The sequence below is a fragment of the Saccoglossus kowalevskii genome, chromosome 17, assembly GCF_978046115.1.
Source record: "Saccoglossus kowalevskii chromosome 17, keSacKowa6.1, whole genome shotgun sequence".
In the NCBI taxonomy this organism is placed as follows: domain Eukaryota; kingdom Metazoa; phylum Hemichordata; class Enteropneusta; family Harrimaniidae; genus Saccoglossus; species Saccoglossus kowalevskii.
Genome location: NC_140657.1, coordinates 19,976,956 through 19,995,870, shown reverse-complemented (window position 1 = coordinate 19,995,870; position 18,915 = coordinate 19,976,956). Strand labels below are relative to the sequence as shown.

At 35.7% G+C, this 18,915-nt stretch overlaps 1 protein-coding gene across 4 annotated transcripts in view; it reads left to right on the top strand.

Moving 5' to 3' along the window:
- Window positions 1-225: 225 nt before the first annotated feature.
- LOC100377872 (serine/threonine-protein kinase N2-like) overlaps window positions 226-18,915 on the top strand; it is a 67,435-nt gene continuing 48,745 nt past the window's right edge. For all 4 annotated transcript variants that reach the window (XM_085492520.1, XM_006816415.3, XM_085492519.1 and 1 more), the window contains exons 1-2: window positions 226-523; window positions 642-951. In XM_085492520.1, the coding sequence (XP_085348646.1) occupies window positions 497-523; window positions 642-951 (337 nt within the window). In that variant the 5' untranslated portion in view covers window positions 226-496. The remainder of the gene's footprint in view (window positions 524-641; window positions 952-18,915) is intronic.

Genomic DNA, 18,915 nt, shown 5'->3' with positions numbered 1-18,915 from the left:
CAGAACGCTAAAAAAATAAAATCTTGAGCAATCCTTTAACAAATTGATATCTGATATAGAATTTTCGTTATTTACCTTCTCGTGGGTTAATATTAAAGTCTCCACACATTGGGGTACGTTAAACAGGATTTTCCAAAAACTTTAGGCCTTCAAACATCTGTCCAATCACACAGTATGTAGCTCAGTTTAGGTTATTATTAAACCAGAATGAAAGCTAACTTTGGATTGGACCACTATTTTTGATCACGTGAATGTCGTACACATTTTTAATGACGGTTCGGTTCGGATTCGGTGATGACTTTACTCGTGTTGTCACTTTTACTTTTCGCGTTTTACCTAGGATCCATTGATAATATTGTCCAAATTTCGTGCGAGTGAAAACCTTTGAAACCGGAGTATAGAATATTGTGTTCAACGTCGCGATCAGACAATAATAGCGATCGAGGGAAGAGGATACAAAACTTAGTGTCCACAGGACTGTATCGAGATTGCAAACATGGCGGCCGAGCCCAGCGCTTATCAGGTAAAAGTTCGGTGATTTGTAACATGTTCTGTGTTTTGATTACATGATCGCACACACAGTGCTTCTCCGGGCTAGTTTTAGGTTACAAGATTGTCTTCCCTGTGTTTTCTCCCAATAGAGCGAGGCCGGCCGCTTGTCCAGCGTCGGTCATCGTTATGGTGCTGAGTTCGACCTCTCCGACGCCTCCCTGCAGCAGAAATTGGAACAGGTCCGCGAGCAAATAAAAAAGGATATTAGGCGGGAGTTGAAAATCAAGGAAGGGGCTGAAAATCTTCGGAAAGTATCCACTGATAAGAAAAGTCTAGCTAATGTAAATAGTATAGTCAAACAAGCGAATAACAAACTTCAAGAGCTTCAATCTGAGCTGAATGAATTGAATGCACACATCGTTAGCAGTGGATGCGTTGCGGTAGAAGAGCCCAGTCCCGGTAAGTCGTGATCGTACTTCCTTGATTGCACTTCGTATTAATTTTTGTGTTTCCGCAATATATGTAAACAAAAAAATAATACTCAGCCTAGTCTAACCATGCATGTACACATTCGTGTTGTATACAGTCTTGTTGTACGTAGTTCAACCAGAAATACATGAGTCTGTGACCTCCCGGGTTTTAGGACACACACCCACAGCTGTGTCGTTAAAACACCGGTGATCGTCACGCAGTCTTCGTATACATACTAATAATTACGTATGTTGAACATTGTTGTGCAGCCCATGCAATGTGCATGGAAGCAGTGGATCACAGCATGCAATGTTTACAAATTTTTATGATGGAAGTATGGTTTGTTGGGTGTGATCCCGATTTATGAGTCACATATCTGTGGGTGGATTTTACAGTGTAGGTAAGCTGCACAGATATGACTGTGTTCCCATTCTTGCTCAAAATTCTCTAGAAATTGCAAATCATTTATACACTTAACCATGTTGATGGGTGTTTTAAAAAAAATACTTGCAGCACAATGGCATGTTCAAGAGCCTTTTCATGCCATGTTTAGCCCTACTTGCCACATGTGCTTGTTTTCATAGCCTGTCTAGGTACTGTTGATTTGTTTGTTTATATCCTATTATAGAGATTCCTCCTAGTAATATCCTCCTGTTTCTATTTTTAGAACCATGATACACTACCCTTGTTGGTGGTAATCATGCCTCATAGTGGTGTCTAACCTCCCTCCTATATATTAGTAGTACTTCCTGTTTAAATTTCTCCCAATTCTCAAATCCTGTCTGCAGATCAATATCCTAGAAACATGCTTGTCATGCAGCCACTCTACTCATGCTACCATCTCACTAATTATGACCCTTGACCTAAATTAAAATAATACAGTAATTATTATTCATGAACTGTTTGTTGGCTTATGGTTTAAGGATTATAACTGTTGCACATACTGTTATATGCAGATTGAGATACACACAGGTAATTCACATATTTCAGTTATGTCAAGGTCATGTACAAATTAGTTTATGAAGTTGTGTTATGGGTTTGATAAAAAAATGAAATTGATTCTGTGCAAACAGCTCAAAATAAACATAATGTAAAGTGCTTTGATTTCACACATTTTTATCAATTATATAACTCTTGAATAATTATGAAATTTCATAGCGCTTATAATGTGGCTATGGTTAGTTTTAGACATGGAATTACACCCCTGATTTTATACATAATTAAACTGATATTCATGATGTTTAATTGTCACACCTGATCCCTAGTCGCAAAAAGCAAAACAGTATGTCAGGCACCCATTTCATTGTCAACATTTGTATAAATTCTCTGGACTGATTGAAATAGTGACAGAAATTTTGACTATTTTGAAGCGCATCAAAACATTGGGTGATCTGCGAAAAAAAAAAAAACGATTTGATTTTGAATTTAAATCTCCTTTTTATAGCTCAGTGCCAAAATGCTGAAAAGGGTTTATTGCATTGAGATACCCTTACGTCATTTAAATTGACCAACATCAAATGTGTATAGCACATTGTTGAATGTGGAAATATCCCAAAATAGTATGGCGTTAGTTAATTCACATGCGATGCTGTTACATCACTACAACGCAATGACCTTTGTTTGTCCTGTTTTGACGTACGATTTCACGCATAATCCAGGATATCGCAGTGAACGGATAATGGTCTATTGACTCTTATGCCTTCGTAAGTTTCGAGTTGAGATATGTAAATATGGTAATTAGTTAAGAATTTTATGCAAATCATTATATAAGAATTCAATACATAAGATAATTTTATCCCATGTACAATGAATCTATCTGATGTTCTGCCTGGAATTGAAACATTAATGACTCAAGTGACATATCAAGTATCAATCAACTTCTTTTAAAGTGATTACAGATTAGGTTTTGACTTTTTAAAACTAGTATTGGTGATTTTTGCCAACTCCCCAGTATAATAATAACTTATTGATTTTTAATCAATATTTTCATTATGTGAAATTACAGATTTTAAACCTGTGTAACTTGTCAGAACTGGATATAAAAGTAAATTACCAATTATATACTGTACATTGTAAATTGGTGATTATTCGTATTGCACTATTGCATGCACTGGTGGAGTGTAGATTTCAGCAACAGCTGGGTTTCTCCTTGTTGAATCCTATTACTGTACTGTGTGGGATTGTAAAGCAGCTGTATCCCCCTGTTCCATGACCTTGGCACCGCTATTCACTGTAAATGGAATAGTTGACATAGAAAATGACTCTAACCATGTTTTTAATGTGTCAAAAACATTAAAATTAATGCTCAACCCCAATATCACAAGCTCTAATTCATAATTATTTTGATATTTCTCAGAGTAGATTTTATACCATGCTGTTTCCATAGAATCAAGATGATAAGTCTCTCTTCTTGTCTTACCTGCCTCGTAATGTTTACACTGTGTGTAAATTTCCAAATAGTTATAAATTACCAATTGAAAAATTAAGATACCAAAAAATATCCTCAGAGCAAAGATTTTGCACACTGTGTTCTGATCAGTCTGTTGGTGATGAAATGCATGCTCTTTTTGACTGCAAACTGGATGAAATTGTAAAGGCTCGTAGCTACTTTTGAAATACTCTATCATTATACAATGATAATATTTTAAAATTACCAAAAGAAGATATGTTTGTGCATACATGTATTATGGGAATAAAAGACAGATTCATTGCAATGTAATACCTAATAGTTGTTAGTGTTATCTGTTTTAACATTTTTTTTTTTTTTAATATCTGTATTTCTTGTTATTGTGTTGTTGTTTTTTTGTGTATGATTATTGACCATGGTTAATGTATTTCCAATTCATTAATTTGAGTCAAATAAAATATACTATACTACTATACTAGTTATTTACAGTATGAATCATCACATCCTACTAGAATGAAGGACTCCATACCTTACTCGCAGTTACTCCGGGTACGTCGTATTTGCAGCGATGATACTGATTTCCGTAACCAGGCGAGGATTTTATGTGATTATTTCAGAAAACGGGGTTATCCTCGTAATGTCACTGGGAAAGCATTGGCCAAGGTTGTGTCAATGTCAAGAACTGATTGTATTGGTTCTACGGTTTCCCGTGACAATCAGGATCGTGTAATTTTGGCACTTACGTACCATCCTTTAAATGTCAGGATTAAAAACATTATGTACAAACATTTTCACATTTTACAGACCAGTGAGGAGACAAGTTCTACGTTTCCACTAATGCCTACTACTGCCTGGCGCCGTGACACTAATTTAAGGAGGTTATTGGTGCATACGGGTGAAAGGGGAGACCCTGAGAAATATGGTTCTGTCCCGTGTAATCGTCCTAGGTGTAATACTTGTCCTTTTATTACAGACACTAATCGTATATTTGGTCCCAAGGGAGATGTTGAGGTCAAATATCCGTTCAGTTGTATCACTATGAATGTTGTATATTGCATTTCATGTATTAGATGCGGGAAACTTTATATTGGTTCTACAGTTCGTCGACTGGGTGATCGGTTTGCTGAGCATCTACGGCAAACTAGACAGAAAAATCGTTATTATCCGGTTTCACTTCATTTTAATTCTAGTGGACATAATATTACAGATATGTCTATTTCTGGTGTATGTGTTGTCAATGGCAACGAAAATCAGCTCAGGCGTGTCGAGGAGGAAACTATATTCCGCCTTGGAACTAAAGAACCCCATGGTATTAACAAACAGTTCAACTCATTTGTTGAGCTCACTACCTAAGGCGCGTTATTTGTTCTATTGTGGAATTTTTTGTGATTCTAACTTATAGTTCATGCGCGTTCTTACGTTCCTATGTTCTACCTGTACGTTATCACACTTGCTTCTATGCTATCGATAAAGAGCCATTGCTCGAAACGTCTAGCTATTTTTAATAGTTATTTAGGACTACGATTACCTTATATTATCTTCAATATATCATACTTATCAGTCCGAGCAGCGTTTATTTATTTATAAACTACTATTACGATTTTTCTATTTGCTGCTATCTTACTAATGTCATCGGGTAAGAATTTCCATCAACGCCATGCACATCGTTTGTTTGTGGAGAGTACTAGGGGTCTGCCGGAAAATGTAAGAACTGTCGCGGTCAGATTTTGCAAGGCGACTTTTGGGAAGACTAGATGTACCAGCCACATATTTTTCATTGATGCTTGCCTTCGGAAAAAAGTGATTCCTGTTGGATTTAGACTTAACTTCAGAGCGGCAAGTAGTAGTGTATCTAACGCTTTTCTACGACACTGTAATCAACGCCTTAATAGGTGTTCGCGCAGCCTGATGAATTCTACTATTCGGGACAATGTTTTTAAATGTAAGCTTCACCATAAACAGCGTCTCGATTCATTGGATTCATTATATTATCTGTGCCGACCAACCCAGATAAGTGCAATTTTTACGGCTGTTCATTCTCTGAATATGCGTTTATACCATGCTTTGCGGAGACGCAAATTAATGAAATTGAACAGACTCTGTGCAGGTAAGTTTGAAGAAAAGGGTGAGTACAGGTTGCCTTTTGCTGAGCGCGAAAATGTTCGCCGGGTGGTCACTATCCCTGAGGACCTCCCTCTTAGTGTATCCGAACGTAGCGTATTGAGTCGGGGACTGAATTTCATTCCGGTTAAATCTAGAGTAAATGAATTTCAGGTGAAACGCGACGCTGACAGTTTTTTTCGCCGACTTAGACTGAAGGAGTACCATGCGCAGGACGCTGATCGCGATCGCGATGAAGCTAGCCAGGACATGGATACTATTCACAACGCTCGTTTATTTGGAGCACCACCATCTGTGTCCTATTGGACACCACCACCTGGTCGTAATGATACTCTGGATCATTATATAAGTGTGTGTAGACGAGAAATACATACTATTAAGTTTAATAATCAGAAATGGCAAAATAGCAATATAACTCGTCAGGAACGTGACGCTCTTAATTCTCTTAAGTCACGACGTGATGAGATTGTTATTAAGCCAGCTGACAAGGGTGGAGCAGTGGTGGTTTGGCGTAGAGATTTGTATCTGGTTGAGGCAGAGAGGCAGTTATCGGATACAGACTCCTACCGGGCACTTGATGTGGATCTTACGAATGAAATACAACGGGAAATAGGTGATGTGGTTAATGGCTATATTGCTAAAGGTGATTTGCCGATAGAGGCCAAAAATCTTATAGTGCGCAGACCACGGACATCAGTCTTTTATCTATTACCTAAGATTCACAAGGTAAACAACCCTGGTAGACCCATTGTCTCAGCATGTAATTGTCCGACTGAGCACATAGCTCGATACTTGGATTCAATGTTGAGACCTATTGTTGCGTCACAGCCTACGTATGTTCAGGATACAAATGATGCACTTAGGAAACTAGAGTTATTTCGTTTCACACCGGATATACCCAGATTTTTGTTTTCTATGGATGTAAAATCCCTTTATACATCTATCCCGCACACTGATGGACTGTTGGCTTTACAGCATTTTCTGAATAAAAGGACAGTTAAGGATCCTCCTACGTTTGTGTTGGTGCGCTTAGCGGAATTAGTTTTGAACGGGAATTGCTTTTCTTTTAATGGTAAACATTATATACAGAAACGAGGTGTGGCTATGGGCAGTTGTTTTGGTCCGAGCTATGCATGTTTATTCATGTCATATCAAGAGGAGTTAATTTTTTCGTCCTTTCAAGGCACTAAACCTGAATTTTATGTCAGGTACATTGATGATGGATTTGGTGCCATGTCTGGCAGTCGGGATGAGTTATTACAGTTCATTGACTTTGTGAAGAACTTTAATCCCTCCATACAATACACACATGAGATATCAGAAATAACACTACCATTTCTCGATATTTCTACTAAGGTAGATGGTGATCGCATTTCTACATCTATCTACACAAAACCTACTGATTCACATTGTTATTTACAGTATGAATCATCACATCCTACTAGAATGAAGGACTCCATACCTTACTCGCAGTTACTCCGGGTACGTCGTATTTGCAGCGATGATACTGATTTCCGTAACCAGGCGAGGATTTTATGTGATTATTTCAGAAAACGGGGTTATCCTCGTAATGTCACTGGGAAAGCATTGGCCAAGGTTGTGTCAATGTCAAGAACTGATTGTATTGGTTCTACGGTTTCCCGTGACAATCAGGATCGTGTAATTTTGGCACTTACGTACCATCCTTTAAATGTCAGGATTAAAAACATTATGTACAAACATTTTCACATTTTACAGACCAGTGAGGAGACAAGTTCTACGTTTCCACTAATGCCTACTACTGCCTGGCGCCGTGACACTAATTTAAGGAGGTTATTGGTGCATACGGGTGAAAGGGGAGACCCTGAGAAATATGGTTCTGTCCCGTGTAATCGTCCTAGGTGTAATACTTGTCCTTTTATTACAGACACTAATCGTATATTTGGTCCCAAGGGAGATGTTGAGGTCAAATATCCGTTCAGTTGTATCACTATGAATGTTGTATATTGCATTTCATGTATTAGATGCGGGAAACTTTATATTGGTTCTACAGTTCGTCGACTGGGTGATCGGTTTGCTGAGCATCTACGGCAAACTAGACAGAAAAATCGTTATTATCCGGTTTCACTTCATTTTAATTCTAGTGGACATAATATTACAGATATGTCTATTTCTGGTGTATGTGTTGTCAATGGCAACGAAAATCAGCTCAGGCGTGTCGAGGAGGAAACTATATTCCGCCTTGGAACTAAAGAACCCCATGGTATTAACAAACAGTTCAACTCATTTGTTGAGCTCACTACCTAAGGCGCGTTATTTGTTCTATTGTGGAATTTTTTGTGATTCTAACTTATAGTTCATGCGCGTTCTTACGTTCCTATGTTCTACCTGTACGTTATCACACTTGCTTCTATGCTATCGATAAAGAGCCATTGCTCGAAACGTCTAGCTATTTTTAATAGTTATTTAGGACTACGATTACCTTATATTATCTTCAATATATCATACTATACTATACTATACTATACTATACTATATTGTTATTATTTGTACAAAAAAATGGTTAATCTTTAAATAAAAAAAAAGTTTTCGAGATGCTGGTATATATTGTTAATTGATGCAGTTTTTAAATTATTTTAAGCTTAAAAGCCATATGCAATTGGAAGAAAATAAATGTTCCGCTATTGGTCATTGTTACATTGTATATAATATAGGTATATATATATGGTAAATAAACTTCTTGGTTTGGCATGTATTTGAAAGTTAACTACACTCGTTTGTCCTTGGGGACTGTCAGTATCTGGAATACTTCCTGATACTGGTACACCCATTATCACGGTCAATAAAGTTTATTCTCACAGTTTTCAAATCTTTTGCAGCTTTAACAGCCCTCGTCAAATTTTAGAATAGATTTCCAGACATTCAATAAACCTATGCGATAACTTTCACATCTTTGTAAGGTTATAAACCTAAATGTATCAACACAATAATCATTTATAGACCTAGTTCTGTTTCCTCTGGATTTATTTGGAAGTATGCCAGTGTTTTTTTTTTTTATCTGATAAACAACTTTGACATTTGCGAGGTCAGACCAAATACCAAGTCACATATGGAATCCTTCTGTCAAGAGAAGACCTTAACATAATGTACTGATCACAGATAATTGGTTTGTCATGTGCAGCTAAAGATATCCAGTTTAACATTTTAACCCATGGCTGGCTGGCTTTCTGTTAATTTTTTTTCAGTACACTCACTGTCTTGCTAGGGCTTCCTACCAAGGTGATAATATTACCATTTAACCGTTTCCTTGGTGAATTTTAGTGTACAATTTGTTGCGAATAATTTAAGAGCATGTGAAGCATTATTGTAAAGGAACCTGTTGTTTTGTTATTTTTATGTATCAATTTTTGAGCACTAGCACTTAATGTGCTAAAACTTTTTAAGGTTTTTACTTGATCATTTCCTAATAGTCAATTGTTACAAGTATTTATGTTCATATGGGCATACAATCATAGAGTAAATGTCTGAATGAAGCCTATGTCAAAATAACTCGAAATGGATGTATATACCATGCCAAAATTAACATCACTTCAGTTATACATGTATACAGTGTCAGGGCCCTGATCCCTATGTGATGTACAGTTATACATGTATACAGTGTCAGGGCCCTAATCCCTATGTGATGTACAGTTATACACCTATACAGTGTCAGGGCCCTGATCCCTATGTGATGTACAGTTATACATGTATACACTGTCAGGGCCCTGATCCCTATGTGATGTACAGTTATACATGTATACACTGTCAGGGCCCTAATCCCTATGTGATGTACAGTTATACATGTATACACTGTCAGGGCCCTAGTCCCTATGTGATGTACCGTTATTTGACAGTGTCAGGGTCCTAATCCCTATGTGATATACAGTTATACATGTATACAGTGTCAGGGCCCTAATCCCTATGTGATGTACAGTTATACATGTATACACTGTCAGGGCCCTAGTCCCTATGTGATGTACCGTTATACATTTTGACAGTGTCAGGGTCCTAATCCCTATGTGATATACAGTTATACACCTATACAGTGTCAGGGCCCTGATCCCTATGTGATATACATAGCTGCCATTTTCTACAGTGATAAAATGGTAGGTATATTACATAACAATAGATCGCTCAGCTCGTTCTCAGATATAACACCCTCCCGTAACCCATGCACCAAAATCAACCTCGGGCACCATGTACAAGATATTTCTCTATAGAGACTAGAGAGTCAGCCCTTTTTTACATAAAATATTGACCAAACTTCAAAACTAAAAGCAATGTCACATTTTGTAAGTTTGATCCAAAATTAAGATTGAATTTAGCGAAAATTTGAATTTACCCTATTTTGAGTGAAAAAAAATGGCCCTTAAATATATAAAAAAGACATAAAATACACAAGTGAAAAATAAAAAAAATGTAAAAAAAACAATTTAAAATTAAACTGCACTCAAAACGCACACATGATTCGGTTATATAATATTCTCCTTTTTTTTTAATGTGTGGAAAAACTACTTATAAGTGCTTTAAAACCCTTAGGTAGATAATTATATTGAAGTACGTTATGAAAAGCTTGAAACGAGTAATAATATCTCGTAATGTGTGTACTGCCTTGAGGAGATTGAAGACTGGTCTGATTATCTTATGCATGTAGTTTACTTCGTATGTTCAGCATGTTAATCAAAATTACATATGTTTGGTATCATATTTTTTTTAGAAACGTGATTAATGTAAGCACTTTTGCTACTAATAGAGGAAATATTCAATGTTTTTTTTTTCGTTTTTTTTCATTTGTTTATTTACTGTTAAATATGAACATGTGAATCCTTGACCTTTGAATGGGAAGTCTGCGTTGTAATTATTGTTGTACATTGTAATGCATATGCTGTAATATATTTTATTTTTGCAGGAATTAATTTTTGCTGAATTTTGACGAGTTGAATGAATAGCGAAAATTAATTCCAAGCGAGAATAAAATATTCTACAGTAGGTTGTTTGGCTGCTCCAAGAAATAATAACAAAGGAATTTTTTTTTTAGTAAAATTTTTTTTCAGCAATAAAGCTTCTTATTCTTGCACAGCTTGTCTCACCTCAACTTCCTGTTTTTGTAAGATGTAAAAATGGCGACATCATTTCTTTTCACATACTAGGAAGTGAGATACGCCATACTAAAATGATAAAAATAATATGTCAAAAAAAAGTACACGGGGCTTCATCATTACTAAAACGGCAATAACTGAGGATCGCCCACCTACATGCAAAACTAAAAAAAGGGGGCAATCGAAAATTGAAAATCACTTCACACTTCAAAATATTGCAGCAAATGTTTTTTCTTGTTAAGGACGGGTGCCAGGCATTAGCCAGTTGCATTTCTACTTGTCATTTTAGATAGTCTCTCCACATTTTAAACAGGCACAAAATTTTATTTGACAGGCAAAATTTCTACAAACCTGTCCAATTTTGATTAAAAAATTACCTGTAATTTACAAAATAACCATAAATAATCTACAAAAAATCTGTTGTAATTCCATGACAACAGACTAGGAACTGCTATTTTTAGACAAGCACTTTTCTGGCTATCACCCTGATGGCTGCTATGTTCATTTTCTGAAACTACTAGTATATCAATCAGTCAGTCAAGAGAAAATTCCATTTTTGCCGCAAGAAGAGTTTGTTATTCGATGATTATAAGGAAGACAGTCACTATGACAACCCTTTCAGTGCTACAAAATTTACTGATTTTCCTCATTTTGCAAAATTTCCCCCAATATATCTATCGTTTTATCTATAATTTATGCTTTTAAAAAAAGCTTATTTGTAATGCTGCTCTTTTCTGCTCATAGGTGCATTCCTTCTGTCAATCCAATTACATGGCTGGAGACACACAAGGGTGTTAATCCTTTTCACAAATGTGCATAGTCCTGCTCCCTGTATTTTTCCGGTGTGACCTAACCATCTCCGTTTGACCTCATTCCAGCACCAAGCAGTCCTGTGTCCTTTGTGTTGGTGTTTGCAGCCTGACTGCTGGGTGGTTGTATTATAGACAATGCGGCCATTGCTATTAAAAGCTTCTGTGTTTGAATTTGAGTGTTTTGTAGAACAGTGTGAATTGTATAACAACAAACACGCACATGACATGGTGGCTTTTTAAATGTCTTGTCCTCACACAGTGGGACATCAGTGTCACTTAGTAGGTTTCTGAAATTCTCACATGCTGTGTACTTGAATTTGACCTTGTGCTACTTATGCTGGAAAAGTCAATGCCTCCAGTGATATGTGTGCGCATTTGTTCTAATTTTGTGAATTTGAAAAAATGAGATCTTGATTTAAACTTGACTTTGAAGCATGGCTGTACTCCTAAGAAACATAGTTCTTTAATTCCTATTGAGACATGATAACAGAATGATGATATGCTGTTTTTCTGTGCACAGTCTTTTTAATAAGCTGCATATTCTCTTGCGTCTCCAAGCTAGGAAATAATCTCCATGTGTATTCACATTTCCATGCATGGTGTTTCACATGCGTCATTCAAACTGCATTCTGACCATTATTGTGACAGCCGCTATTCTCAAAACTCTGACAAACTACATTTTGTCTAAAAACCAAACCCCCTTACTTTTCCTGATTTTTACATGATGAGACTTATGACAAGAGAAATATGGTATGTAAGAGCATGGGCTATTAATAGAGTAAAAACAGTATTTTTACCATAGACACACACACCTGTCATTCACATAAGTGCATGTTCTACAAATATCGCAAATATTTATATGTTCGATGTTTGATACCAATCTGTGGTTTACTAATATACTCATTTGCAAATGCATTGCGGTTTCAATATATGAATGTTAGTTAATATCCTAATTTGCATTTTAATTTAGCAGTTAATTGGGTCAGGTAAGTTATTCATTTCATAAAACCTGGTATAAATATTTAAATTACTGTGTTGTTATTCCAATTCTGTGAAGCAGGAAATAAAAAAAAAATAAACAATATAATGAATGCCTGTACCTGGTTTGAGCTCTTTGTAATCAGGAATGTGTTCTGGGAAGCATACAGCCATATTTGCGATGTCTTTTTTCTCAGTGTCATTAAATCGTTGGATTTCAAGCCTTAATCTAACGGAGTTGCTCGGATCGTGAATTACGCTGCAGTATCAAGTGTGTAAAAAAGTTCACTTGTAACAGAGGAATTGCATCACAATATAAAGAGGAAGTCTCATATGCTTGGTTGGTATTTCTTTAAGGCCAATTGAAAAAAATATTGTGTGGTTCCCTAACCTTTCTAAAATTTATTACATACTTATTTTGACCAAACATGAAAAAAATTGTGCAAAATAACACTAGATTTCATTGAGACCTAATAAATGGGTCTGAGTATTATGTCAAATTTTGTCCGAATTGGGAGGACTTTACTGTAAAAATCACTAAACAGGATTTGTATTAACTAATCAGCAAGATAGCGCAAAGAAAACCATGTCTGGATGGAAAAATTGTAAAAAATAAGTCCGTCCAATCCTACTGACCTATGGTTTTAAAGTGCATCTTCTCAGAACCAAATAAATTGTTGTGTGTGGCCAAACTTCCTGGTATTTGTCAGCTACCTGTACAATTGAACTGTAGTTGGTTGTTCTTACAGTATGGCGCAACAAGGTAACTAACTCATTTCATCCATTATTTTATCAGCTTTTCAATACTTTCTGTTTTATGTAACTTGTGAAATTAGCTCGTTTTTTTTTTTTTTGAGTTGGTCACCTGCAGTACCATATCCTGACTGATTTTACGATTAGATCCAAGGAATTCTGTGTCGCTTTGAAATTACTTCCCTTTTTTGTGTTTTCATACACTTGCCACCTGTAAAATTTCAGTGGGCTTCTTCTGAAGTATTTCAAGAGTATTCTGATCATGGTTTTCTTTCTGTTTTTGCGCATTAGGTTACTCTGTAAGCTCACTGGGGAGTTACGGAGAACATTTTTCTGTTTGGCAGTCTGTTACTGTTTTTCCTTATTCAGTAAATTTGATATGAAGTCTTGAACACATTATGAATAATAATAGAAGAGGTAATATGTCATATTGAGGTGTGCAACAGTGGGTATACCAGCTAACTCTTGTTTTCTGGAGTTATGCTAGCTAACTCTTGTCTTCTGAAATTACTCTAGCTAACTCCTGTCTTCTGGAGTTACGCTAGCTAACTCTTGTTCTTGAGAGGTACGCTAGTTAACTCTTGTTCCTGAGAGGTACGCTAGCTAACTCTTTGTCTTCTGGAGTTACTCTAGCTAACTCTTTTTTTCTGGAGTTACTCTAGCTAACTCTTGTTTTCTGGAGTTACTCTAGCTAACTCTTGTTTTCTGGAGTTACTCTACCTAACTCTTGTTTTCTGGAGTTACTCTACCTAACTCTTGTTTTCTGGAGTTACTCTAGCTAACTCTTGTTTTCTGAAGTTATGCTAGCTAACTCTTGTTCCTGAGAGGTACGCTAGTTAACTCTTGTTCCTGAGAGGTACGCTAGTTAACTCTTGTTCCTGAGAGGTATGCTAGTTAACTCTTGTTCCTGAGAGGTATGCTAACTAACTTTTGTTTTCTGGAATTACTCTAGCTAACTCTTTTTCCTGAGAGGTATACTAGCTAACTCATGTCATCTGTAGGTACCTGAGCTAACCCAATCTTGGGGTTCCGGTAACAGGGTTAAAAAAACATACTGAGTAGGTTTCTTTTAATTAATTATTTTTTTCAATGAGCTTTACACCTATGTTTTTGCTGAAGCAAATTCAGGGATTAACTACACACATAAAGAATTAAGTCTAAGTTAGTTGTTAGGATTTATTTCCTTATTACAACTAAGTACTATAGAAGGAAGTAAAATGAAAAAAAGAATTACAACATCGTTGGAATTACTATAGTATTAAACAGATTGATCTATGGCGTCTTGCAGTCACATGATTAGTTTTCTCGCTAATCTCAATGAAGACGATTAGACATGCAATGTTTTGCAATTGCTCTATAATCAAAACCGTTGCCTGAGAATATTTGAAGTCTTACAGATTACATGTTTGTCGCAATGAAGTGACTTTGCTGATTGTGTTACGTCATCTAATTGCCGCACATCAAGCTCCGATGACACGTAGTCTTAGATTCATAGTCAGTAATCAAAATCTACTTTTCAATTATTACCGGTAAGTTTGAATATACTGGTTACATGGTCAGTTAGTCTTCCGAGAAACTTCTAAAATTTTCTTTCAAGGTTGAAGTATGATTATATACTGATGAAGGGGAAATATTTCCTGGGGTTTAATTTTAGGGAATTTGCTTTTTATCGTTTATTAATTTAACTATCAGCTAAATAAGCAAAAATAAAGCACAGTGATTATATTGTTTTGAAGATTTCTAGAAAACCCAACCAGTGCTGCATCATATTTTTACAAAGGCTTCAAGTGCTGATTGGTTTATTGGATCTGCGAGAATGTCAAGGATGCCATTCTGTCACTAAATACATCTAAACCAAGATTGGTTTTGACATGACTGTCTGCAGAAGCCGCTGAATGTTATATAATTATTGACAAACGACTTATTGATGCGCAATTTTCTCAGTCAGTCTTCATTAAACTCAAATTATTGTGTCATCGTTACTTGCTGTGCAGGTCATATTGTATAGTCTAAGGTCAGTCATTAAATGCGAGATAAAGATAATTTTCTCTGATGATAAAAAACAGCCACTGAAATATTCATGTTCAGTTCTACTTGTATCAGTACAATTGATATTTATCAATCCTTTCATATTCCACCAACTTAACACAGTGACATCACCAACTTAACACAGTGACATCACCAACTTGCTCAATAACATCACCAACCTGCTCAGTGAATTTCCGCCTGTCAGTTAGTTGTCAGTCGATAGTAATTTCTCAGACATGCTTTGACTGATTTACATCAAACTTAGCACAAAGACCAATATATGATGACTTACATATGTACTTCAGTTTTCATTACTGACATGTATTTGATAAAATATGGCCGATCAACGGCCATCTTGGTCCTCAAATTTGCTGAATTCTGATACTTGAACTGTTTTTCATAGATGAATAGTTTAATTTCATTCCTTAGTCAGCCGACTGGTAATTATTTGTTTTTTTATTTGGTATGCATGCTAGTTCCTCCATCTGTATGTGTGATTATACCGTAGTAACTATATATACTGGATTTAAATTGACATAATTTAAGGTACTACCAGAGTTGAGAGGGCATCCATTTTAAAGGTTAAAATTGATAAATATGATGTAGAAATTATCTGTATTTTTTTAAAGGGCGCTGAGCCTAGCATCAAGACAGTTGTATTCAGTGCCTTGAAGTTCAAGTTTTGTACTACAAGTAACTTGCCCACAGTGTTGATAAATTTAAAAATACATAAAGTAATGTTGATCACAAGGTGTAGATATCCCCACGACCTTGGGATGTGTATCTGTCTCATATCTGACAGTTGAACAGGATTTATTTAATAATTTATGTAATAAAAATATATGGCATGATGTAATTTTAGGAAATATTCCGATTGCCTCCATATGACATCTTTTAAATGCGGAGATATGAGTGACAGGTATTTGGTATGTCATGCCATGCCGTCCATTGCTTTGACAAGCTTTCAATAAATTACATTAGTACAATAGTAATAAACTAACATTCTGTTGTATAGCGTTATGTTTTTATTTGGTAATTACCGAGTTAACCCAGAGTCTGTTGTGATAGAAGATGTATTTAAACTGCAACAGTCATCGCACAACATTTGTTCGAATTTAACGTAAACAAACGCTGTATACATCGTTATGGGTCCCATATTGAACAGAATGCGTTGTGACGAAGATCGCGCTTTAATTCGTAACAGTGTTTCATGAGTGATGATTAATGTGTTTAAAAGTTATCCCTGATAAAATGATTAAAGCTTTGATTTATCTTCAATGTGTCAGGTTTTATACTTTATTATGTCTGTGCCAGCCCCACCCCCTCCTCCTGCAAATTTAATATCCCACAAACATACGCACAATTAATTCCGTTCTGACACCCAATAAATTTCGTGAAAGTTTTAGTGACTCCCTTAAAATACTGAAACCACAGTTGAATGTACGTCACTGAAAAGTTCACTATTTTGCCATGACTCACAGAATTAAAGAAACTTGTATCTAGCTGAATAAAAAGTGTTGTTTACAGTACACATTTTATATTTGACTTCGGCTATACTAACGAAAGTCAACAGCCTCTTTCAAAAATTAGTTCAAACGTTCGACAATCTCTTCATTTGTATTTACATTGTAATATACCATGAAACCGTTTCATTCATTCGTGATTGGATAATTTGAGGTTATTCAAGAAGACAAGGACAGTCGCCGTGACAATGGTCCCGAAAGCCAGCATCCCCCCTCCCCCAGACTCACACATAATTTAATCTGTTTACAATATGAGTATGATATATGATATCAGTTTAATGTAAAATATTAAATTCACCCTTCGTTTTTAAGTCTTATCTATTGATATCGGAATACCAAGTAGATAATGTTAAAAATATAACAATTAAATTGTTTATTTCTATGTTTTTATTTGGACGTCACTGCGCATAAAATCTAAAGTATAAATCATATTTCTTGATCACCTAAATAGATATGAGCGCATAGTGCCTACGATTTTAAAACGTCCTTCAAGCTCTATTATCACTTTGTATTATCCTATGTATTACTGTGATCACCATGAGAAATGAAATAATCAGTTGCTTTGACACCAAAAACAGAAATATATAATTCTGTTGGATACGATTTCTTAGTAGCTGTACAAAAACTCCAGTCTGTAAAAACACCAAGCCCTTATGATGCTTACAGAGGTCAGTGAGATAGAGAGGTTTACCGTAGATCATACACAGTGGGAACACTACCGGTACTTTAATATTTTAATGACAGAAATTAATCTCCGAGAGCAATCATAACGACAATCCCCAGCGTACTGGCTCTGTCTGTCTCTGAAGACAACGCAGATAGATTTTGTGCGAGTAATTTATGTATTGATTGAATAACAAGACCTTGTCGCTGTCAGCGTATTCAATTATCTATTGACATAGACTGGAAACAAACACAGTTTTGCTCTACTCAGACTTTGTACATGCAAAGGTAAACGTTGCGTTGAGGAAATAGACAAATTTATAGGACGCAGCTGTGCTTCCCATTTTTACAATTACACTTCCATTCAGAATTGCACATTACGTTTACACTGACAGTGTGAACTGCCTCGCTTGATTTAAAATAAAAAGAATATTTTTGACAGAAAGTATGAAATATTATTCAAAGAGATACTACTCTTGATTGTGGAAAGACCAGCTATGGTACCACTCATCATCTGTTGCTATGGCGATGAAGATGATACACAAGCACCTGATAAAGTCAAGAGATTATTTTTTGATGGATTGGTTGTTTGTTAATACTAACTTTTACTTCAGTGTTTTATAAATAACTGGTTATTTGACTATTAAAAGTACAGTTCCAAACAAGATGGATTGAGGCTGGCATCCATGATTAAAAAAAACAACAACTTCATAATGACCTGTATTTTCAGTATTTGAGTTTTGGGCGTGACTCTGAACTTAAAATATAAATTCGGGAATGAAGTGGATGTTACTAATTTCATGAAGGCCATTTCTTTTTATTTCTTGATGAATTGTCATTCCTACCTGCAGAATATATTATAACCTGCTTTACTGCTTTAGAAAAAAGTTTGTCCGAGTCGGTAAAAATTTGTTTGGGATCCAACGACACAAAGCGACAGTGATTTTCGTGAAATTTTGTTTTCAAGAATTTGATAAAATTATCAAATCATGAAACTTAAGCAGTTTACAGTACCAATAAATTGGAAAACCATCAAAATATCGATATTTTCTCCCAACAGAAGGGATTTGAACTTCAAAAATTGTTTTTAAATGATCATACCTACATATTTACTCATACTAAGAGGCATGTATCTGATGATGTTACAAAATTAAAAACAAATATTGTCATAGAAACTTGACTAGAGAACACAACAAGAAACCATGCGGAGAGGGAAAACTTCCAATCTAATTTGTGTTCTATATATAGAGATGTCGTGTATGTTTTCCCGATGACGGGAATAGTGTCTGTTATTGAAAACATGTGGTAGGAAAGTCAAATAGTTCGAAAGATCACGTCTGGTTAATAAATGTAAAAAAAAAAAAAGCATTGTCCGTGCACTCTATAAGTTAGTCTGACATTGTCTGCTGTCATTTCTCGTACCATTCAGACTAACAACTCATTGTCGTTCTTTGATCATGCGTCTTCGTTTTCAATGGTTTCCAGAATGACATGCAAATTAAGTTTTATTTTTCCAGACACCCGTGATGATGTCATGAATGTGTACAATT